At 41.0% G+C, this 24761-nt stretch overlaps 1 protein-coding gene across 1 annotated transcript in view; it reads right to left on the bottom strand.

Moving 5' to 3' along the window:
• FBXO28 (F-box protein 28) overlaps positions 1-24719 on the bottom strand; it is a 30342-nt gene extending 5623 nt beyond the window's left edge. Inside the window, exons 1-3 of the mRNA XM_050948609.1 lie at positions 24471-24719; positions 1995-2104; positions 421-559 (exon numbers count right to left, since the gene is read on the bottom strand). Of these exons, the coding sequence (XP_050804566.1) occupies positions 421-559; positions 1995-2104; positions 24471-24686 (465 nt within the window). The 5' untranslated portion in view covers positions 24687-24719. The remainder of the gene's footprint in view (positions 1-420; positions 560-1994; positions 2105-24470) is intronic.
• Between the last annotated feature and the right edge of the window lie 42 nt (positions 24720-24761).

Here is a 24761-nt window from a genome sequence, read left to right as displayed (position 1 = left end):
AAGTCAAGTTCTATCTGTTCAAAGGTCTCACGTATGAACAGTAAAAGTGAACCTGCAAAGAACAGTGACCAATTCCAGCATTTTTAAGTATTTCTTTAAATGAACACATTTATTATTAGAAATATGATCCACAACTGGCATACTGAGTTAATTTAAAACAAACAAACAGCCATTTTCCATGTTGGAACATTAATATAAAGCCAAAAAAACCTCATTCAGACAAGCACATTTATAGGGTAGCCCTTACAGTACATAAGCTGTCTATAATATGTCTAAGTACATCCACAATGATGCACTATAGTACATTTTTAGGCAGCTACAGCTGTTAATAATTTGAAGTTGCAGGAACATAAAAAAAAAAAAAAAAAAAAAAATTAGCAACAATACACATTCATACAAGCAAGCAATTTTATATTTTACCTTTCCAGGTATGAAGCAACAGAGATTGGAATCCACATATTTCATGAAAGTCATATTTAACAGAGAGAGCCTTGTTTCTACAGCAGCAAGGATGTCTGCATGGCGAGCTAATGAATGGTTTCTTCTTTCTGACTCCCGCCTAGAAGAAAGTATACAGAAATCATTAAATGACACCACAGACTTAGCAATTTTAAGCCACCAAAAACGGAAGTATTTCAACAGTAGTCCTATAAAAACCTTCTGCTCTTAAGAGCCCAAGTGTAAGTCAAGATCCAACAGGCACCATCCAGTGTATTAGTCAGTTTCTGAATCTTGTATCACATGGCCATTTACCTGCTGAGACTCAGAAAAAAATACAACTACTTTCAGTAGTTTTGTCCTTCTCAAGAGATTGCTGCAGTTGTCAAGAACCAGCCAGCAAATTACTCTGCATGTTTGCTAAATACTGGAACAATTTTTAGATCTATTTGTCAAATTTGGGTTCTCCTTGAATCACTACTGTGAAATTTTTTTAATCCAAAGTAGTATATGTAAAGACATCTTAGTTTTTAAAAAATTCCAAAACTAAAAATATTAAAGGACTAGAAGGAGCAGTCTTAAAGCAATGCACCGGGGCAGAGTGCTTCAATGTGATTTTGTCATCACTGCCCATTTGTGTTCTTGCAACTGACCTAAAAACCACCACCACTAATAAACAGCAAATCAGCCTCCACACTTGCTCAGTCCGAAGCTTCACCTGAGCTGAGAGAACTGATGACTGTTCGAGCTTTTTTGATGCCAGGTAACAATCGTGAAATAAAATCATAGAATATTAGGGTTGGAAGAGACCTCAGGAGGTCATCTAGTCCAACCCCCTGCTCAAAGCAGGACCAACATCTAAAATGAAACCATTTAAATCATGACAATAAATTAGGCTTAATTATCAGGTTTTAGAAGTGAGAAGCAGCTTCTCTCATTCCCTTAAGAGACAAACATTGTCTTCTAATGCCCATGATCCAGCTCCAAATTATGTTAGTGGACACTGTATCCATGCAGTTGCTGATTGGCCCTTAGCTCAAAACTATATGATAAGAAAACATGCAAAATTAGATCATGCCTTTCTAATCCCAGATTACATGAAAAATGTGTTTCATGTCTACTCAATTGCACAGGTAGGTAAAAATCGTTTTAGCCAAGGTAGGTTAGTTGGCACTCCTTTTGGAGCAAGTTATCATGGCTCCTAGATTTTTCAGAGGAGTTGATTTTGAATAATATAGGACACTTCCTCTCTCTTCTGACAGCACTTCAGTTCCTGACAGGCTGGGAAGCAAGCAAGCAAGAAAACAAACAAAAACAGGATAGCATTTATCTAAACAGACTTTAGGGCTAGGCTAAGTGTTTTTGCAACTAAACCAGATAATTCCAATTACAGCCAAAATATTGTCAATGTTTTTCTAAAACACATGAATTTAACTAGATAATTGAAGTAAACTTTTACAGTCTTAGCTTTACACCTAAGAAATAATGTTACTGTGTTCTTACTTACGTGTTTTAAGATACAGTATTTGGAACCCATGGCTGTAATTGGCACATACCTTGGAAGTTGTGCTTTAACCTGTTTCTGACACAAGTTGTGATATCTTTCCACCTTCAGAAATCCCTGGTTTAACATTCGCTGGCAGACCAAGTCCATTCGCTTACAAACCTATTTTTAAAATACAGAACAAAGGAAACTTCAAATGTCTCAAACCAAACTACAGGTTGTTTTCATGATTAGTCAGTCTGTGTTTGTTCAATGGTGCAAGATTAGTTTTTATTCTTTCTGATTTGCAAACTAATCCTAAACTGGATAAAATGTCAACTACAATGCAAAATAAAATTGTTTGCCCTTTACTGATCCTTTGTTATATAAAAGGCAACTTCAAAATCCATTGAAATCTGTATCACTTCTTCCTTCATGTTAATAAAGGTTAGCAGCAGTTCAGTTTAAAGGCTCATGTTTAAAGACTCATTATTTATGTCCACTAATGGTCTCAACAATATCCTCCTAAGAGAGGTAGGACCTGGTATTTCAAAAGTTGTTTATATATCAAAGACACCAAAACCCCACTTTGTAGTTAATTTCACATCTAGAAGCTTTTTGCCAGAGCATTTTCTCTCAGAGAAGTCTGAAGGAGTGCAGAGGGACAAACAGAGGCTGATCTTAGACTTTTTGGGGAATTGTCCCACTGTGTGGGAGGGGTTTTCATAGGCAAGACTTTCCAAGCTTATGGAAATGTTTTATTACGTAGCAATATATATTGTTTGGTTATCATGAACAAACAATGAAAAATCTAAAAAAACCACAGGTTCAAACCACTGAGCTATCCCTCCCTCCATAAAATATCTAATTACAAGGTTCAGCATCCTTTTAGACGAGGCTGTGTCTTATGTACATATATACAAGGTAAAGCAAACCCTGCTTACTATCCCTTTAACCTGTTAGTAGTAGGGGAGGCAGTAGGAAAAGGAGTGAGGTGAAATTCAACACTATTTATATAGTTTTGTTACTTGCATGTTTTTATTAGCCAAACTGTGGCTCAAGTTGTTAATGAATATATTCCTAATTTAACTAATTGACTGCACATTATTATTCCAAAAATAGATATCAAGTTAGTTGCAGTTCTGGACTTACCCAGCAAGGTAACAAAAGCCAGGAAGTATAATCTTTCTGCTTTACACAGAAATTATTTTTTTAAGGAAGCACTGAAGCCTCTAACAATCAAAATGTAGCAGACTGCTACCCACAATATAAACCATGGTTGTTGTTATTATAGGTCCTAATTCATCAGAGTAAAATGTTCAGCTTAACTAATTGCAATTTTCCCTTTATATTTCCTAAATAAATAAAACATATTTATTTTTTTCTTTTTAACCCACTTGTGTTTTAATCTAGGATTTAAAGACTGAAGGAAAACACCTTTGGGTCCTGACTAAATTGTTAAACTTATTTTATAGGCTAACTAAGGTGTAAACCCAGAACAATTAATGATTTCAAACTTTAGGTTTCCTGGACTTGGTCTAAGCCAGTGGCTCTCAACCTTTCCAGACTACTGTATCCCTTTCAGGAGTCTGATTTTTCTTGCATATCTCCAAGTTTCACCTCACTTAAAAACTACTTGCTTACAAAATCAGATGTAAAAATACAAAAGTGTCACAGCACACTGTTACTGAAAAATTGCTTACTTTCTCATTTTTGCTATATAATTGTAAAATAAATCAATTGGAATATAAATATTATACTTACATTTCAGTGTACATAGAGCAGTAAACAAGAAATTGTCTATACGAAATTTTAGTCCGTACTGACTTTGCTAGTGCTTTTTACGTAGCCTGTTGTAAAACTAGCCAAATATCTAGATGAGTTGATGTACCCCCAGAAGACCTCTGCGTACTGCCAGTAGTACGTGTACCCCAGTTGAGAACCATTGCTCTAGGCAACAATGTTTATTCCATTGGTGGTATGGTTTGGCGGTGTCATGGTATAATTCCCCACTCTGACCCTTAGCATCCAAAAGATGGGGTACCAGCATGAATTCCTCTAAGCTCAATTACTAGCTTAGTACTTGTAGCACTGCCACCAACCAGGAATTCCAGTGCCTGGTACACTCCGGTCCCCCCCAAAACCCAGTCCCTCTGGATCTTAACACAAGGAAGGTAAACCCTTTCCCTCACCGTTGCCTCTCCCAGACTTCCCCTCCCTGGGTTACCCTGGAAGATCACTGTGATTCAAACTCCTTGAATCTTAAAACAGAGAGGAAAATCCACCTTCCCCACTCCTTCTCTCTCCCCCTCCCAGACTCTCCCTGAGAGAGAAAGTAATTCTAACACAGAAAGAAATTAACCTCTCTCTCCCCCTTCCCTCCCTTCTCCCTATCAATTCCCTGGTGAATCCAGACCCAGTCCCCTGAGGTCTCACCAGAATAAAAAAACCAATCAGGATCTTAAACAAGAAAAGCTTTTAATTAAAGAAAGAAAAACAGTAAAAATTATCTTTGTAAATTTAAGATGGAATATGTTACAGGGTCTTTCAGCTATAGACACTGGGAATACCCTCCCAACCTAAGTATTCAAGTACAAATTAAAATCCTTTCAGCAAAATACAAATTTGAACTCCTTCCAGCCAAATACACATTTGCAAATAAAGAAAAACAAACATAAGCCTAACTCGCCTTATCACCTAGTACTTACTATTTTGAATCTATAAGAACCTGTATCAGGGAGATTGGAGAGAAACCTGGTTGCAAAGTCTGGTCACTCTCAGAACCCAGAGAGAACAACCACCAAAATCTAACAGCACACACAAAAACTTCCCTCCCTCAAGATTTGAAAGTATCCTGTCCCTTGATTGGTCCTCTGGTCAGTTGACAGCCAGGCTCACTGATCTTGTTGACCCTTTACAGACAAAAGAGATATGAAGTACTTCTGTTCTATTAACTCTTACTTATCTGTTTATGACATGTGGTATGTTGGGATTATTTGTTTGTTTGTTTGTTATATGTTTTATGTTATGTGACTAGGTTGACAAGTTGTTGCAACAATATTTGTGTGTGCAAAGGTGTGAATAAAAAGTTAATAGGTTTCAGAGTAGCAACCATGTCAGTCTGTATCTGCAAAAAGAACAGGAGTACTTGTGGCACCTTAGAGACTAACAAATTTATTTGAGAATAAGCTTTCGTGGGCTACAGCCCACTTCATCAGATGCATAGAATGGAACATACAGTACAGGCGTTGGCAACCTACAGCACACATGACACACGGCACACGAGCCGATTTTGCCTGGCACGCGGCTGCCAGCCGGGGTCCCGGCCGCTGGCTCCCCTCAGCGCACGTCAGGCTGAGTGAACGGAACCCCAGGCCAGCAGAGACTTAGTGGGGCCGGCGACCGGGACCCCAGACCAGCGGCAGGCGCGCCCCTTGGCTCCTCACTCACTACGCTCGGGTTCTGCGGCTCCCGGAAGTATGAGCTGCCGCTGCCACCACTGCCTCTCTCGCAGCTACCCACCTCCCGCTGACTCAGCACTCCATGTGGAGTTTTGCTTCCACATGGAGCCAGCGTCTGACCGGAATGGGCATGGTAAGGGGAGTCCCGCAGGGCAGTCAGGGAGCAGGAAGAGGATTGGATGAGTCGGGAGTTCTGGGGATCCTGTCAGGGGGCAGGGAGTGGTTGGATGGGGCATAGGAGTCCCCGGGGTCTGTCTGGGGGTAGGGGTGGGGATAAGGGTTGGGGCAGTCAGGGGACAGGTAGGGGGTAGGGTCCTAGTGGAGCAGTTAGGGTGGAGGGGTCCTCAGGAGGGGGCAGTCAGGGGACAAGGAGCGGGGGGGGGGGTTCTGACTGGGGCAATCGGCATGGGAAGTGGGAGGGAGTGGATGGAGGAGGGGCTAGGGCAGGGCTCTCCCCTCTTTTTTGATTGTGAAATATGGTAACCCTAGGCAAGGGGGGAGCCAGGGGGAAGCATGGCAGCTGGCACCTGCATACATCCACTGCAGCCTGCAGGAGCCCCTGGGGCAGCTGGGCAGGAGGGGCGGGGGGGCATAGCTGCTTCCTGGTAGCGACGCCGCCACCTTTGCAGGGCTGCTGCCCCCCTGCACTGCACCGGCTCCTCCATAGCTTGGGCTCGCTGCTGCCGCAAGCAGGACACTCTGGCTCTCCGGTGCCTCTGGAAGGCGGCTCCTCCCTGCCGAGCTGCTGCAGCGGCCCAAGCCCGGCAAAGCCAGTGAGTGGACTCGGGGCGGGGGCCACCTAGGTGAGGTGGGGAGGGCTCGTGGGGGGGGCTGTGCACCCTCCAGGGGAATTCAGGGGGCAGGGATGGGGGAACTTGGTCTGGGGAGCAGCCCCTGGGCATGGCTGGCCTCTGAGATCTATAAAGGCTCGTTGGGATTTGCCCCGCAATGAACCGATGTGTGTGGGGGGACAAGATGGAAGTTTCGCCCAGGGCGCAAAATATCCTTGCACCGGCCCTGCCCCAGGGGGTGCGTGCAACCCAGGTTAAGAACCACTGCACTAAACTGATAAGATCTGCATTTTAATTTAATTTTAAATGAAGCTTCTTAAACATTTTAAAAAACTTGTTTACTTTACATACAACAATAGTTTATAGACTTACAGAGAGACCTTCTAAAAACATTAAAATGTATGACCGGCTTGCGAAACCTTAAATTAGAGTGAATAAATGAAGACTCGGCACACCACTTCTGAAAGGCTGCCGACCCCTGATATAGTAAGAAGATATATATATATATATATATATACAGAGAACATGAAAAAGTGGAAGTAGCCAAATTTTTTGATGGTACCACATTGTTTCAACATTAGAATAGCGTTTAACCACCATGTGTGTGTTCCTATAAGACACCAATGGTAGTTCCATTTTTGCAAATTTCAGTCAAATATGCGGTAAGTATATTTGTCTCAATGAAAATTTAAATTGTAACTATTATATATATAAATATAAATAAAATTTTGATTTGGAGTTTCTCAGGCAATGTGGCCAGTTGTTTGGCAGAACCCAGATTAAAATTCAGAAGTTCACTGAGCAAACCACGATAATATTAATGTAAGATTAATAGCTATATTAGAGCTATTAGAACAGTTTTATAATGTAACAATATATATTTGGTTATCATAATCAAACTCAATGAAAATGTTTAAAAAAACAGGTTCCGGCTAAAGTAACATGGTGTTGGGGTTATCAAGATAATCACCCCCAACCAGGGGTGTGTATATATCTGTTCTGCACAATATACTGGGAAGAAATCTTGCCGACTTCTTTGTTTTGGGTTTTGCCCTTGTAGAATTTGTGTGATTCTTGTATTTTACTTTTGAGGGTTCACCGTTCAGGTTGTTTAACCCTCAAGTATGGAGAAGCACTTGGTTGTTTTGTATCAGTCTCTTGCTTTAGCAAACCCCTTTTACATTTGTAAGGTAATAGGTCATTGTAAATGTATAATGAACCCTTTAAGTTAAGTTATTTGCCACAAAAGGAGCACGATGGAAACAGGATCCTTTAGACACCTCAGGTTTTCAGGGATAGTAAAAGGAAATAAGTTAGTAAACCAAAAGCTGGTAAATGCCCATAACATCAAGTCCCACAAGATTGTACCAGGAAAGGGACATGTCTTTACAGGTATTCAGCAATGATCCTCAGAGGAGACCCAAGCCAAAACCAGCTCACAGGACCATGTAGCTGACAGCATTGTTCCTCCTCTGCAGTAGCCCTGATGTCCAGATAGTTGGTTTGGTGAGGTGCTTGGCCAACTAAATGCAGATTGTGAGTGCCAGTATTTGACTGCCATATGAAGGAAGCTGAGAAAAAGGACTTTTCTGTAAAACTCCAGATGGTGAACTCTAACTCTGTAGTAATTGTGGTCTGGAGCCAATGGCAGCAGCCTGTTGTAAGGATACCCTTTGGTGCACCAGTGTCATCTTCAGAACAACATGATCTCGTCCCCAGATGGCAGTATACTGAATTTGGGGAAGACTAATAATCAAAACATGGGACAGTATTGAGTTTATTGCCCGAACTAATGGTGTCAATGTACAAATATACATTGGGAAAAAGAGTATCTAAAAGGGGTTGCCATGGTCAAATCGGTTCCCCCATTCCAGTAGTGGAATCAAGAAAGCCAACTTCTAGGAGGTCCTATCAAATGGTAAAGAGTATACTAGGTGAAAGAGTAACCCGCAGCTATAAGTTAGTGGATGTAACCATGTCACCTTTAGTAACCTGGGAAAACACGTGTCCTCTAATCAATAATTCCAGGGTGGGAAGTGGCTACACCTATACCAGGAGTAGTAATGGGCACAGTATATACTCGGGAATTCTGAGCCACTGTGCAATGCAGAATTTTGAAGAAATTTAAGTTGTGCGTGCAGAATTTCCTTTTCCCTCCGCAGAAATGGGCTGCAGTGCTCATAGCTGCCACTAGGGGCCACTGGACTCGGTAAAGTCCAATTTGCAGATAGAAGACACTCTTGTGGGATGAGAGAGAGAGTTAGAGTAGTGGTCCCCAACCTTTTCCGTGAGGCAGGTGCTGGACGACTATCCATCGAGGACTGTGATCACCAGACAAGCAGCCACCGAAATGCCACCATGAAGTGGCAACGTCAAGAGGCGTCGCCGCCAAAATGCCACCATGAAGGAGTGTCATCAAGAGGCGTTGCCAACAAAATCCTGCCGAAATTCAGCAGGATTTTGGCGGTAGCGCTTCTTGACGTTGCCACTTCTCGGCGGCTGCTTGCCCGTTGGCCAGTAGGCAGGCACACATGGATGCCGCAGCGTGCACCATGGCGCCAACAGGCACCGCATTGGGGACCGAAGCTAGAGGTTTCCTGGCAGCTGCAGTTCCCAGCATGCCCTGAGGGAAGGACAGGGCAGTGCGCAGGAAACTCCATGCAAGCTTGGGACTGAGCATTAGTCTGTTTCTCCCTCTGGATCCCTGGGCTCAGGGGGAGGAGAAAAGTGTCTGAGCAAGGGGGACCCCCGCAAATGGCTCTGGGCAGGGAGGGAGTGCAGGTATCTGGGCTGGGTAGGACCACAGTTGGGCACGTTTGGCCCTCCGGCTGGGCTCTGGGGGATATAATGGGGCAGAGAAACAGGAACTGGGTTGTCTTCGGGGTTTCTTTAATACTCTACTCCTGGAGGAATTTTTTTGTGTGAGCCCATATTGTTACAGAAATACTTGCTGACGGATATTTTGAAATAAAATACCAAAATAATTGAAACTGGCATGATTATGTAGTGTTATTTTGTGCACCGAATTTTTAATTTTTGGTGCATAATGCCCTCAGGAGTAAGTATATCATAAATCAGTTCTGCATACAGTATATGTGTTAAACACTATCATAATTGGTGTTAGATAATCACCTATAATTTTAGAATTGGGAAAGCTACCATTCTTAAATCAAGGATTAGCAGTTGCTAAATTATATTGTTAAACCTGCTTTAAAAACATGAAACATGAAGAGCCACTTGTCTGATTCTTGCCATAGTGCCACTGGAAGGAATTCAGGTATGGCATCTGTGACACAGCATCCTAATTAAGACTCTTGTTATTTAACTAAGATTACATCATGGCAAAACCTTGTGTATCCCATCCACAGCCTATTTGCCAGTGTTCAGTCCAGATGAGGATGTGTCCAGTCACCTGGCAGCTATCCATTTCAGTAGGTCACTTTGAAGACAACGTCTACAATGAATGCATCAGAGTACCTTTTCTGGTAGTATATCACCTAACCTGGGAAATTCCACTGATTGCCTATTGCTCTGAAAAGGGGTATCAGTACATTGGCAGATATGGTATGGTTGAGGTGAACACATCGCTGTGTGGCCTGAAGGAAGATACCAACAGAATCCATTGTCATCATCGTTGGTAGCCTATCAGGCTAACCAAGCATGATGCTCTTATGAGAAGGGTAACATATAGTGGAGATGGTCAGTATTGTGTAAAACCAAATATCAAAGATCTTTTTATAGTCAATTTGAGTGCAAGGTCACAGGGTCAAAATTTGTTACACCTTAATGGGACATATACTAATTGGGTGGGTGGCAATTCCCCTTTATCTGTCATGTATTGTGTTATGTAAAAAGCACAGGTTTAAGCAAAGGATAAGGCCCTAAATTTATGAGATAAGGTGATTGTTAATGAGCCCTGTCAAGTGGAGGACTTTATTATATTCACTGCCTTGCCTTCATCATATTCTGTCTTTACTATATCCTGCAGTAATGCAAGGAACCTACAGGCCTATATCCTGTTTATTAATCTTTATTAGCTTCAGCAGTTAGCATAAGGCTTGAGGTCCACTAACTTTGGCATAGATAAACGGCCCAATAGTAACCCCTAAGTTTTGGGAAACTGGAAATAGACTGTAAGGGGTAATTTCATGACATGAACCAACCACAGAAATGAGCTAACACCAGCTTTTGAAAAGTTTTTGAAAGAACATCCAACCACAAGAGTGTCAAGACAACGAACAGACAAATATGTTAAGTTGAGATCATTAATATACTAACCTACAGAAGAAGGGCACCCCACCTTTATTAGCATTAAGAAAGAAGAGGGGAGAAATCCTTACTGAATATTCATTAGGCATGGTTGCATCAGCATATTATAAAAAGCTGTATTCCCGCCTGTGTACAATAGGGGAGAGAGAGATGTAGCCTTTGGGAGGTGTCAGAACAATGGCCTCTGGTGACGAAGAGGAAGGTGATGGTGAGGAAGAAGATAATGGCCAACATCTCAGACTGTTCTGCCAGGGATGATGTATTGATGTTCAGATGTACTTTCTGTATTTTCTCCATCGACCTTATTGAGTTAGTGTTTGTGACTTTGCTAAATATATTAATAAATTATTGTAAATAAAGAAGAAGAGGCCTACAGTGTGAGTGTTGCAGCTGTGCACATCGTGGTTCCCAACTATATAGTAATTTTAATAATACTGGGCCTGATCTTGGGACAAGAACCTGCCAATCCTCAAATGATAACTGGGAATTCTTAAGTAATCAATATAATTAATATATAATTTATAGATCAGGATACCATACTGGGAAAAGGATGTCTGAGAAAGCACAGGGATGGCTACTCCCATTAGATGGCTGTTCCTTAATGAGTTATGCTGCCACTAGCTATCATCTTGTGGCTTTATAAAAAATATATATATCACTGGACCAAATTCTGTCCTGGTGTAAGCAAGAACAATTCCTATTGACTTCAATGGGAGCTGCACCTACGTGTACCTGGGCTGAACTTTATGTACAGAGAGGTTCCAATGGGTCATATAAATACTTTAATCTCTCAAAAATGCCAAAGACCTATGAGCAAAAAGTTGAAATTTTAAAAAGCATATACATGGAAAATGTTATTAAGACAGAAGCCATGAGATGCAGAATTAAAGCATCTCAGATACATTTCTGTTCACTTTAAACTGACCAATGTCAATAATGCTTCTTCAAAGGCATAAACAAAATTATTGTAATCAAAAAATATTTCTCTATTTCTAATGGAGTCTTTAATTACAAAGATCACACAGTACAGAGTCTAGGTCTTCGCACAAAACAGACATTTTACAAAACAGAAAGCCAAAATTTGAAGATTTTAAAATATATTTTATAAGGTATTTGTAAATTGAACAGCCAGTATACAAATTACAACTTGTGTATTTTAACATGTCATATTTTCAACTCACAAATAATTGATATTGCCCCTTCAAAGGCTGACTACAAAAGGGAAGTGAAGATTCTTTTAAGACTACATGTATGTGCTGAATGCCCTCACATTTCTGGGCCGAATGGAGAGCATTCAGCAGAGAAATGTATTTTTTAAAGTAAGAATTTAAAAACTAACTGCTCCTCTCTGAAAGTTCTTAGCAGTTCAATTTGCTAGATGTCTGAAAATTTATCAGCAGCAATATGAACTCAATCCTTAGTAGGCACAAAACAGCATAATATTTCCATGGAAGGGGGAAAAAAGTACATGAGTTTGTGTGTTGTTTTTTAAAGATAAGTTAAAATGTACGTGTCAAAAGCCCGCATAGTGATTAGTGAGGACATTCAGCATGCAAGTCTAGGATTGACTCAACTGCGTTTCCCATTACATTAACTTCTAAGGCTGAAACATCAACATTACTTTGAATTTACTGGTTTGTCAGTCTCAACACTATATTTATTTGGTATTTTTACTAAAAAGAACTCTATTTAACAAGCTTTGAGAACCTGTTGTATGAACCTGTAGTCTTAGCCAAAAGACTCGTGGATCCATTTTATTCATTTTGGACACTACAAGAATGGTGCCTACACATCTCTTAAATATACGGCTGCGTTTGTCTTCTGGAACACATGCCCACATCTGGGCTCAAGATTTTCGAGTCAGTATGTAAAATACATTCTGAACAGTTTCACGTTTTCCTATTAACAAGTACACTGGCCATGGGACAGCTGCAGAAAGATTTACAGGGAGTAAAATTTGTTCTCTGTATTTAACAGAACAGGAAAAGCTAGGTGGAAGTCACTGTTATGTCTCTCAGGGCTGGTCCACACTACGGGGGGGAAATCGATCTTAGATACGCAACTTCAGCTACGTGAATAACATAGCTGAAGTCGAATATCTAAGATCGGATTACTCACCCGTCCACACCACGCGGGATCGATGTTCGCGGCTCTCCCTGTCGATTCCGTAACTCCGTTGGGGTTGATGGAGTTCCGGAATCGATATAAGCTCGCTCGGGGATCGATATATCGCGTCTAGATTAGACACGATATATCGATCCTCGAGCAATCGATTTTAACCCGTATAGTATACTGTGCTGCCCTCTCAGGCTCTGTGCGCTTTAGTACTCGCTGAAGACTAGAAAGATCCACAGGAAAAAAGGATTCCTGAAAGGTAAGATGAAGAACCATTGATCATTAATTCTAGTGCAGTTCTCCCGCATACTCATCAATGGAGTCAGCTTAGTAGTTCATTTGATTTTTTTTTTATTTCTTTTCAAACACCAACCCTTTAATTTGAAGGAGACTTTATGGCAGCTAAATTAAACCATATTTGTTTCAAGACAACCTCTCAGAAGTATTACTCCAGTCCAGAAGCCGGAAGTCACCTACATACTGCTTTATGAATACCTAAAATACCAACGAAAGAATTCTGGTTTCAATTATAAGAAGCTTCGATCCTAGTGTTACTATATATGGCAAAAGCTAGTATATAAAAGGTAAGGATTTTTCTGGCAAATATATTGTGAAGTTTGTCACTGTTTAATTAAAGTAGTACAATAGACAAAGAAATAATCTTAATACAATTTTTGTGCACAGATTCATTGCAAGATGTCAGTATAAACTTAATTATGAATATTCTCTCACATCTAGTGGTATATATAAAAAAATCTTTTCCAGTGTGTTCAGCTATCTCCCAGGCAGTAGCCCTCAAAAGGTAATCCAAGCTGCACTCAGGATAAATTGAGATATTTGAAGTATGGGATTTATTAACCTTACATAGGTAAAAATAAGAACAAACATATCTTTTGCAGACATAAGAAATCAGCTTTGGTAAACTTAATTCCTGTATATTACTTAGCTTCAGTTGTGCCAATAATCACAAGTTTGAATCTGAATGCAAACTGATCAGGAGTGCCAACAGCAATTGAGAAAAGAACGTCTGAATCCATATACTATACCTGACACAGCCCATCCTCCTTCATTTAAGCATAAGGCTATGATTTAGTCATGAGTATTTTTAATAAAAGTCATGGACAGGTCACGAGTGATAAACAAAAATTCACATGGTTGGTGTGGCTGGTTGCGGGACCCTCCAAGCGGCTAGCAGTGGAGCTGCTCCAGCAGTGGCCAGTGTAGTTGTCCTGGGGCCAGCTGCTTGGGCGGCCCTGGGGTCAGCCACTCTGACCGCTGTAGAAGTCACAGAGGTTGTGGAAAGTCACAGAATCCGGGACGGACAAAGCCCTATTTAAACACAATTTCTATATTATATTGCGCAACAGAAAATGTACATTTCCACTTGGAAGTTTTAGCCTCCATTTTAAAAGTATTAGTAAATATGAAACCGAATGGGTTGGTAAAAAATATCCTTTACTTTGCCAGATGTTACTTTGTTAGATGTGGCCAGGAATTATTTTCAAGAACCTGTTTTGAGAAACATCATAGGAAGAGTAGTCCTCTAGCCAGCAGTAGCAAGCAAAATAGCATTACTATGTTTGAAATGGTCTATACCAGGGGTAGGCAACCTATGGCACGCATGCCAAAGGCGTCAGACGAGCTGATTTTCAGTGGCACTCACACTGCCCAGGTCCTGGCCACCGGTCCAGGGGGCTCTGCATTTTAATTTAAACTTCAATGCAGCTTCTTAAACATTTTAAAAACTTTATTTACTTTACATACATCAATAGTTTAGTTATATATTACAGACTTATAGAAAGAGACCTTCTAAAAACGTGAAAATGTATGACCAGCACGCAAAACCTTAAATTAGAGTTAATAAATGAAGACTCGGCACACCACTTCTGAAAAGTTGCTGACCCCTGGTTTATACTATTTCTGCAAGAAAGCTTCCGAATGCAAGTGATTTGAATGGGCAAACCACCATTACTTTTTAAAAGTAAATTGTATCTGTTCATAATGATCATGTTTACCATGCCTCACTAGAGGATTTTCTTACTATCATAAGTCTGCGGCAGACTTCAAACCTCTCAAGTGTACTCCATGCATCAAACTAAACACTTTAAAGTTCTTTCAGAAAAATCTCAATGAAACTGAAGAATTGGAACTAGAAAGAATAATGTAAGTCATCACATGCAGAGTAACCATGTGAAAGCTTTATTGAAATTAAAAATATGTTTTCATTAATTTATCTGTAGAACGACTGAAGTGGTTGACAATCTCACAGACTTCTTAGCAGCTTTTCCTTTGTAGCACAGATCATGTCTGCCTATCCTCACTAGAGAGACTTGACAAGCAGTGAAATCATATGGGAGAGAAAGTATGCAAAATATTTAGATACACTGCACCACAGCCTGGAGCTCCCTTATACTTTATAAAGCTTCTGTTTCAGATTATTTGAGCCATCTTGTTATAAAAACTATCAAGGCCTTATTTTAAATTCTACAATGAAGTAAAATGAATATCCACAGATTTCCTGAAGTTCTTAATTCTGGAATAGTAAAGCTCTAGTGTACAGCTTGCACCATTTTTTCTTTATGTTTTGGATGTAGACAGAAAAGGGAAGTATGCTGTACAACCTGCAAAATATGAAGTTCATTTTAAGTGCCAGAGTTCATGACAACACTGTCTTCAGTGAGTACATGTGGAGTTCAATCCTGGATTATTCACTCCAACCAGGCTTGCTGTGGCAGTAACTTGAACTGGAGCTCATGTCCAGGATCACATAGCTGTGTAGAAAACTGAAGATGTAGACATTTATTGTCCCACTGCTTAAAAAAGAAGTGTCCATTATTCAAGCCTCTATATCCATTTATGTTTAAATATATTTAAAAAAAATTACAATCTAACATATTGCTTACAATTAGCAGCAACAAATCCATCCCGAAACTAGTTCAAAAAATAACTTACAGCCACATCATTTATAGCCACATCATCTCTACCCAGTCCTTCAGACAAGGATTTCCATCACACACAAGCCCACCACAGACAAGAACCTAAGTAAGGAGATGGGCCATCACTGTGGCTTGAAGGTCAGCAAACCTAGACCCTTGAAGTCCAACAAAAGTAGCAAGTTCAAATAGAGGACCCCTCACCAAAAATGCCATTCCTCAGAGTCCAAGTATCAATTCCCAAATCTCAGGCCTAGAATACCATTTCTGAGCTCAGCTGTCAGAACAGCAATACCAGGCTCTTATACACCACTTAACATTAGCTGTCTGTGGGCTTTAAAAATGGGAATCATGATATTTACTTCATATGAACAGAAGGTGAAACTGAAACAGAGGTGCAGCAACTTCCTTAATATAACCCAGCAGGCCAATGGCAGAGCTGGATATAGAATCCAAGTTCAGCATTCTAACCACTACGCAATGCTGCCTCCCATTCAAAGCGTTCATAGAAAGAAAAGCAGTCTCTATCAGTGTTTTATGTTTACTTAAACCCAGAATATTAGTGGAATGCTTTCTGAATGCCATCAGGATATTGATTACCTTCTCAGAATATCCCTTCCTCTTTATCCTGTCTTTTTCAATAGCCAGGTAATCAGACAGAGTCGTTGCAGTTAATGAAACCTGAGAACAGAAGTCTTTGCAAGACGGATGATGTGCAAGTTTCCTAACCACTGGATTACCAGATCTTTTCAAAAAGCTTGACCAGCAGGGTGCAAGTTCAATCAAAACCTCAAGAGTTCCTTATGATTAGATATGGGTAGAAAGGAAATGCATAAAGCAGACCCTCTGAAAGGTCCTTCATCTGAAGGACAGATGGTCAGCTACTGTTTTCCCCTAGATTCATCTGTCTGGAGTATAACCTGGGTACTCTGAAGTTATGGCTTAGTGCAAATAGAGCAGACATGAGACTCCTTAGTTGTATTTCCAAAAACCTACTTGTTTATATTTCATTCGTTTAGATCTATTTCCCTGCCTAATCAGTCAGCTGCATTTTATATACAGAGCTTTAAATGATAGCAGTTGGCATTGTCCTATGAAGCATAGTGAATATTTTTCTTGTAATATTTAGGTTAGAACATAAGAACAGCCATACTGGGTCAAACCAAAGGTCCATCTAGCCCAGTATCCTGTCTATTGACAGTGGACAATGCCAGGTGCCCCAGAGGGAGTGAACTCAACCGGCAATGATCAAGTGATCTCTCTCCCGCCACCCATCTCCACCCTTTGACAAACAAAGGCTAGGAACACCCTTCCTTACCCATCCTGGCTAATATCCATTAACTTAACCTCCATGAATTTATCCAGTTCTCTTTTAAACGTTGTTATAGTCCTAGCCTTCACAGCCTCCTCAGGCAAGAAGTTCCATAAGTTGACTGTGCGCTGTGTGAAGAACTTCCTTTTATTTGTTTTAAACCTGCTGCCCATTAATTTCATTTGGTGGCCCCTAGTTCTTGTATTATGGGAACAAGTAAATAACTTTTCCTTATTTACTTTCTCTACATCACTGATGATTTTATATACTTCTACCATATCCCCCCTTAGTCTCCTCTTTTCCAAGTTGAAAAGTCCTAGCCTCTTTAATTTCTCCTCATATGGGACCTATTCCAAACCCCTAATCATTTTAGTTGCCCTTCTCTGAACCTTTTCTAGTGCTAGTATATCTTTTTTGAGATGAGAAGTCCACATCTGTATGCAGTATTCAAGATGTGGCCATACCACAGGTTTATATAAGGGCAGTAAGATACTCTCAGTCTTATTTTCTATCCCCTTTTTAACGATTCCTAACATCCTGTTTGATTTTCGACCGCCGCTGCACATTGCGTGGACATCTTCAGCGAACTATCCATGATGACTCCAAGATCTATTTCCTGATTCATTGTAGCTAAATTAGCCCTCATCGTATTGTATGTATAGTTGGGGTTATTTCTTCCAATGTGCATTACTTTACATTTATCCACATTAAATTTCATTTGCCATTTTGTTGCCCAATCACTTAGTTTTGTGAGATCTTTTTGAAGTTTTTCACAGTCTGCTTTGGTCTCAATTATCTCGAGCAGTTTAGTATCATCTGCAAGCAGTTTAGTATCATCAGTTCAGTATCAATGTGTAATTTCTAAAGATAGCTACAGCACTGAACCAAAGGTTTAAGAATCTAAAGTATCTTCCAAAATCTGAGAACAACATGTAGAGCATTCTCTCAGAAGTCTTAAAAAAGCAACAGTCTGATGCGGGAACTACAGAACCCAAACTACCAAGAAGAAAATCAACCTTCTGCTGGTGGCATCTGACTCAGATGATGAAAATGAACATGCATCGGTCTGCCCTGCTTTGGACTGTTATTGAGCAGAACCTGTAATCAGCATGGACGCATGTCCTGTGGAATGGTGGTTGAAGAATCAAGGGACATAAGAATCTTTAGCACATCAGACACGTAAATATCTTGCAAAGCCGGCTACAACACTGCAATGCAAATGCCAGTTCTTACTGTTGACACTGTAAACAAGAAGCAGGTAGCATTATCTTCTGGAAGTGTAAACCAATGTGTCTGTTTGAGCGATTGGCTGAACAAGAAATAGGACTGATTAGACTTGTAGGCTCTAAACTAAAGTTTTACATTGTTTTATTTTTGAATGCAGGGTTTTTTTGTACATAATTCTACATTTTTGAAGTTCAACTTTCATGATAAAGAGATTGTACAACAGTACCTGCATTAGGTGAATTGAAAAAAAACTATTTCTTTTGTTTTTTACAGGGCAAATATTTGTAATAAAAAATAAAGTGAGCACTGTACACTTTGTATTTTGGGTTGTAATTGAAATCAATATATTTGAAAATGTAGAAAACATCCAAAAATATTTAAATAAATGGTATTCTATTGTTTAAAAGCACCATCACAATTCATTTTTTTAATTGCTTGACAGCCCTACAGTGTATCTGTTTTGTATGCAACGTTGACAATGTGTTTTAACAGATATAAAGCTTTAAAGTTTTGAATTTGTGTCTACTATTATTAAAATAATTGTCTGACCCCTTGTTTTCTACAACTGTAATAATTTAAATAGATAAAAATGTAAAAAAAATTAAAACCCATAATTGTGTGGAACTGTGAACATTTACATTGAGAAAGATAAAAAGAATATTGATATCTGTCAAAATAATTAAAAAAATCAAATTCTAATAAGCCTAACTACAAGTCATGTTTTCTAATCTTTTAATCAATCTTGTGGGTCTTCTTTGAGCCCTCTCCAACTTATCAATACCCTTCTTAAATTCTGGATACCAGAACTAGACACAGTATTCTACCAGTGGTTGCAACAGTGCAAACTACAGAGGTAAAATAACCTTTCTACTCCTACTTGAGATTCCTGTTTAAACATCCAAGGATTGCATTAGCCCTTTTGGCCTCTGGGAGCTCATGCTCAACTGATTATCCACCATGACCCCCAAATCCTTTCCAGAGTTACAGATTCCCAGGATAGAGTCCTCAGTCCTCTAAGTATGGCCTACATTCTTTGTTTCTAAATACATATATTTACCTGTATTAAAACACAAATTATTTGCTTGCGTCCAGTTTACCAAGGACTCTTGATTGCTCTGTATTAACAATGTGTCTTCTTCATTATGTACCACTCCCCCAAATCTTGGGGTCATCTGCAAACTTTATTAGTGATTATTTTGTTTTCTTTCAGGTAACTGACAAAAAATGTTACAGTGTAGGGCCAAGAACAGATCCCTATGGGACCTCATCAGAAAAACAACCATGATTCCTCATTTACAATGTTTGAGACCTGTCCATGAAGCCACCTTTCAACCCATTTAAATGCATCTCATGTTAATTTTATTTTGTTCCAGTTATTTAATCAAAAGTGTTGTACAGTACCAAGTCAGACCCCTTACAGAAGTCTAAGTATACTACATCAATACTATTACTTTTATTAACCAAACCTGTAATCTCATCAAAACAAAATCAAATTAGTTTGACAGGATCTATCTTCCATAAACCCATAGTAATTGGCATTAATTATATTATCCTTCTTTAATTATTAACTAAGTCTGGAGTCAACCACTGCATTATCAAAGCATGCCTAGTAGCTTAACTGTTTTCTTGATTGATGTCCTGATGGTAAATTGCACATGGGATTCTACGATAATCTTCAAAAGTTTTTTTTCCTTCTGAGAACCCATTGTTAATGTCAGAATGCAATATTCTGTAAGAGAGCTCGGCTACTTTTGGTCCCATTTATTACAAATTATGCACATTTATTATAAATTCGAGCACCTCAGGTTAACTAGTATCATTTGATTTGCTTGCTCCCTGGAAGGTATCTTTATCAAGATGCTGTGTAGTACCAGACACATTCATTCTTCTCTTACTTAGATATGCAACTGGAGCCACTACATACCCAGGGAGTTAGGTAGAGCCTTGTACTGAAAATGATTCTGTGGTGGGAACCTTTGAAGAACCTCTGATAGCAGGGCCTTGTTAGCCTATGTATGTTATACGTATTAGACCACATCAGTATGTATTAAGCACACACTATGAATATTGCATGGATGAATATGCCACCTGAACTGTACTGTTTTTCCTACAATGGTGTTCACTCTTTATATTCCACAATGCCAGGAATAGTACAACTTGGCATTTTACATAAGGGAAAAGGAAAACTGTCAAAGGCAAAATACAGTAATAGTCTGCGCCAATACAAAGTGGGGAGGTGCCTTCACAGACCAGAACCTGGAATGCCAGTATCCAAAATAAAGACAAGCAAGATACAGAACACCGCACTAAGGAACAGGTACAAACTGGTGGGTATAAAGGTGAACACACTGCGAGATCAGAATTGCTTCCTGAAAGGAGGGTATATATCTGTCTCCTTTTCATATTGTACTGTTTTGTCTTTGGACAATAAATTTGGCTCCGTTTGGTTATTTGGTCTCTATAACATTTTTCATAACAAACCCACAAGTGTAGTCAAACAATTGGCTCTACTATTAATTACAGCCTGAAGGGAACATGTAAGCCTTTACTAAAGTCTACTAATATTATTTAAAGCCATCTCCTTCTGAACTTATACTTGAGTATTTATTGAAGAGTTTAAGACAGATTACTACCTGAACTCCACAAGATTTCTGGGGAACTAATGAAAAAGATTTAACATAAACACTGGAATCTCATTGTCTAGAATTGGCTCTACAGCTCCCATACAGCACTAAAAACTTGCATAATTCCTCTCTACTGGATTCAACGTTGTTGCTGATTGAACACATTTAATTAACTGTTTTCGTTTTTTGAGTGATCCCTTTAAATAGCCTCAAACAGATAAAGTGAAGATGGTTATATATTTCCATTCCTGGAGGAGTAGAAGCCAGAAGTGTTTACACTGAAAGTCTTGAAGTCAGTGACTGGTTGGAAAAGAGGTGTGCACTTTCTTTCTCTTGGAATAATTCTCCTCTGCATCTATCTTTAGAGAAATGCCTTCTGAGGAACTTATTTGGTGAAAGGATTTGTTCTTCTCTTTCATTGCATCAAAAATTAAAGATGGAATAGACCCACTGAGTTATTTTGTTCATCCTTCATCCAGTGCAGTACTGTTCCCTACAGTATATTTGTTAATGGTTTATCCACCCTAACTCTAAATATTCCAACAATAGGACTTCCACCAGCACGTCTACTAATAGCAGCCGTCCTCCATAATAACCAACTTATCAGTAAACCAAGCATTTTTGAGTCCAGAAAAGGAAAAAAGTGTTATTTTCCCCTCAATAAAATCAGTCCACTATCACAAAACAGTCCTGCTAGGTAAATATAAAACTTTGCTTTCATTCAAGAATCTCAGCATGTTTACAAACATTCATTTAGCTTCATAATCCAGTGAGGTAAATATCATCCCTATTTTACAGACACGGAAACTGAGGCAGAGGGAGGTAACATTACTCAGGCAATGTCACACACAAAGAGTGTGGCAGAATTAGAAGCAAAATCCCACAAGTTCTAGGACTACACTTTAACCATCATTCTTTAATAATGAGCCATACTAATGAAGTTTGCCAAAGTAATATATACAAAGTTGTTTTTAAGGTTTCTTCATAGTTGGGCAGGTCTGAAATATAGCCTACTTTCAAAATAACACACATACACGTTAGTGAGGATTGGTGGACTTAATCCATCCTGGAGGAAAATACTTACTGATTATCAGCATGCTTGGTGCTGCATAAACAGAAACGGAGCCCTGTCTCAAGGAGTTTCAATTTAACATCAGAATCAGACAAACACACTTCAGGATACTGGGAGATTTTGTAAAATATTTCTCCCAGAAATGTAGTCCAAATTACTGTAGAAATATGTTTATAATATTAGAGTTCTAATATTTGTTTTGTTACAGAGAAAGTCTAATTACATGGTCTTAAAATAGAAAAAGTATGGCACACAAATTTAGCAAGGGTTACATAAGCTTCCTAATCCTTCTACTTCATTATCCACAACAAATTCATTAACAGTAATTTATTGGCTGGATCCAGAGTTTATACTCCCTTGCTATTCAGACACTACAAGCATGTTGTACACTGATCTCAGTTACATCTCTGCACATTTTTTGCACCTTAACTCTTGACCTATGCCTGTCTGAGTGAGACAGCGGTGGTGTGATCCACAAAGGTACTCAGGCACCTAAGTCCTGTTTTTCAGGTGCCACTGCAATCCACAAAACTCCCATTCAGCTGCCACCTAGCCCAGTAGATGCCTAAACTCACTCAGCATCTAAGTTTTTTTCCTCTGGGCATGTGTACTGCAGCCTCACCCTAGGCACCCAGGTGCCTATCGCCTGCCTAAGCACTACTGCCTCATGGTAAAGGTTCAGATGCCTATCTCCTGCCTAGGCCCCAGAATGATTCACAAGCCGGGAAACAGAAGGTGTTCAGCTGCTTAAGTCACATCCAGAGACTAGTAGGCAACCTCTGGGCACAGCTACCATATTGGGCCCCTCAGGCAATCGGGGGAAAGGGGGGCAGGAGGGAAGAAGAACGTTCCTTAAACCTTTAACCTAGTGGATAGGGTACTCACCCAGGATGTGGCAGAACCCCAGTTCAAGTGCCCTCGCCTCCTGAGGGGGAAAAAGGGATTTGAACTAGGATCTGGCAACTCTCTACTAGGCCATGGAATATTTTGATATGGATCTTCCTCAATCTCTCCCACTGAAGTTGTTACACTTTAATAAAACAAATGAATAATTAAATATTAACTGGGTCAGTGAAAGAGTTAAAATTACTCTATAGCAGTGGAGGGCAATCTGCAGCCCTCATGCGGCCTGTCAGGGTAATCCACTGGTGGGCTGCAAGGCAGTTTGTTTACATTGACCATCAGCAGGCAGTTCGCCGTTCCTAGCCAATGGGAGCTGCAGGAAGTGGTGGCCAGCCCTGAATCCTGCACTGCTTCCCACAGCTCCCATTGGTTAGGAACGGTGAACTGCAGCCACTGGGAGCTGTGGGCAGCCATTCCTGCAGATGGTCAATGTAAACAAACCATCTTGCAGCCCACCACCAGATTACCCTGACGGGCCACAGGTTGCCCACAACTGGTCTATAGGCTAGTGATTAGACAACTCACCTGAGAAGTGGCAGATCCCTGTTCAAATACCTTCTCACCCAACAGGAGCAGGGGGGACTTGCACTGGGAGTTTCACAGATCCTGGGTGGGTGCCCTAACCATTAGGCTAAAGGATATTAAGGAGGTCCTCCTCCCACATCCCCCAGTCATTTAGTTTCAGGCCCCACACACAGTTCAGGCAGCAGGACAACCTATCTTCTCCAGGTTGCTAGCAGAGCTAAGCACTTCCTTGCAGCCTAGACTTAAGCACCTATCTCTGACAGAGGGGCAGGGCTTAGTACACACCCCTCTGGTCAGCATCTCCCATTGGCTATCTTAGGCATCTCCCTGTCTAGCATGCTGGCTTTGTGGATCTCATATTAAGGTGCCTCTCCCTCCCCATTCATTCTACAGGGAGCCTAGGTACCCAACCCAGGCTTTGTGGATCACAGTGTTGCTCCTGTGATTTTCTAAATGTTATATGTTTGCAATGCTGAACACTATAGTGCCTAAGTCCCTTAGTAGATCTGGACTCAAGCTCTATGCAGCAAAGTTCTTGTCTTCCTATACATTTTGTATACATCATGTACACTTACTGTACTACAAATAATAAGTGGACATGTGGACTCAGTAAACTAAACCCATAAGGAAGCATCTCAGGGAGGAGGAGCAGTCTTGGAACATAATGCTACCATTTCTAAAAAGCATAAAATCACAGAATATCAACGTTGGAAGGGACCTCAGGAGGTCATCTAGTCCAACTCCCTCTGCTCACAGCAGGACCAATCCCCAACTAAATCATAAAGGAGATGAATGTAACAATTAAGTAAGGAAACTGATGAGCAAAAAAATAGCATGCCTCCCCAAGCAAATAAACCAAAAGGCTTAACACCGGGGATCTTATTTGGGGTTTGGGGGGGACGAGGAGGGAAGGAAAAAGGGACAAACGCATCCCCCAGCTAAGAAGTTGCTGAACAGAAGATGGAGGGGGGGGGGGTTGTGAGGTAAGATCGGTCCAGCGGGCGACACCAGGCTGCACGAGATGGTGACAGTGGGCCCCTCTCCTCTTCCGCCCACCTCCTTTTCCTCCAGACGGACCTGAGTAATTGCATTAGACAAAACCGGGGACGGGTATTTCACCCCAACCCACCCAGCAGCAGGGCCAGACGTGACGGACTCGGGGGGCGCCAGCAGCGGGGCCGTGAGTTCAGTAGGGCCCTGGCTTGATATTCCCCCCTTCCCCTGCGCTGCCTTCCCGGCCGCCCTCGCCCCGCACCAGGAGGAGCTGATGACCCAGCCCCCCTCGCCCGACGGAGCCCCCCCCGGCCGGCCCCTCACCAGGCGGAGCTGGCTGGTCTCGTCGTAGGAGAGGAAGCCGAGGATGCTCTCGATGGCCACGATGGGCAGCCCCACCAGCGTGTTGCTCTGAGGGAGCTGCTCCAAGGGCGCTGGGCCCCCCTGGAGCTGGGGGACCGGGGGCGGGGAGAGGCGCGCCGAGCCCATGGCGCCTCCTTCCCCCTCCGACAGGAGCCGCTCCTCCGCCACCGCCGCCATCTTGGGCCCTGTCCCCCTCCAGTCCTCGGCTGGGGGGGGACTTCCTGTGACAGCACTTCCGCCCCCCGCTCACGG

Source organism: Gopherus flavomarginatus, chromosome 4 (genome assembly GCF_025201925.1).
Source record: "Gopherus flavomarginatus isolate rGopFla2 chromosome 4, rGopFla2.mat.asm, whole genome shotgun sequence".
In the NCBI taxonomy this organism is placed as follows: Eukaryota; Metazoa; Chordata; order Testudines; family Testudinidae; genus Gopherus; species Gopherus flavomarginatus.
The sequence above is the reverse complement of the archived record's forward strand: the minus strand, read 5'-3'. Positions and strand labels throughout refer to the sequence as shown.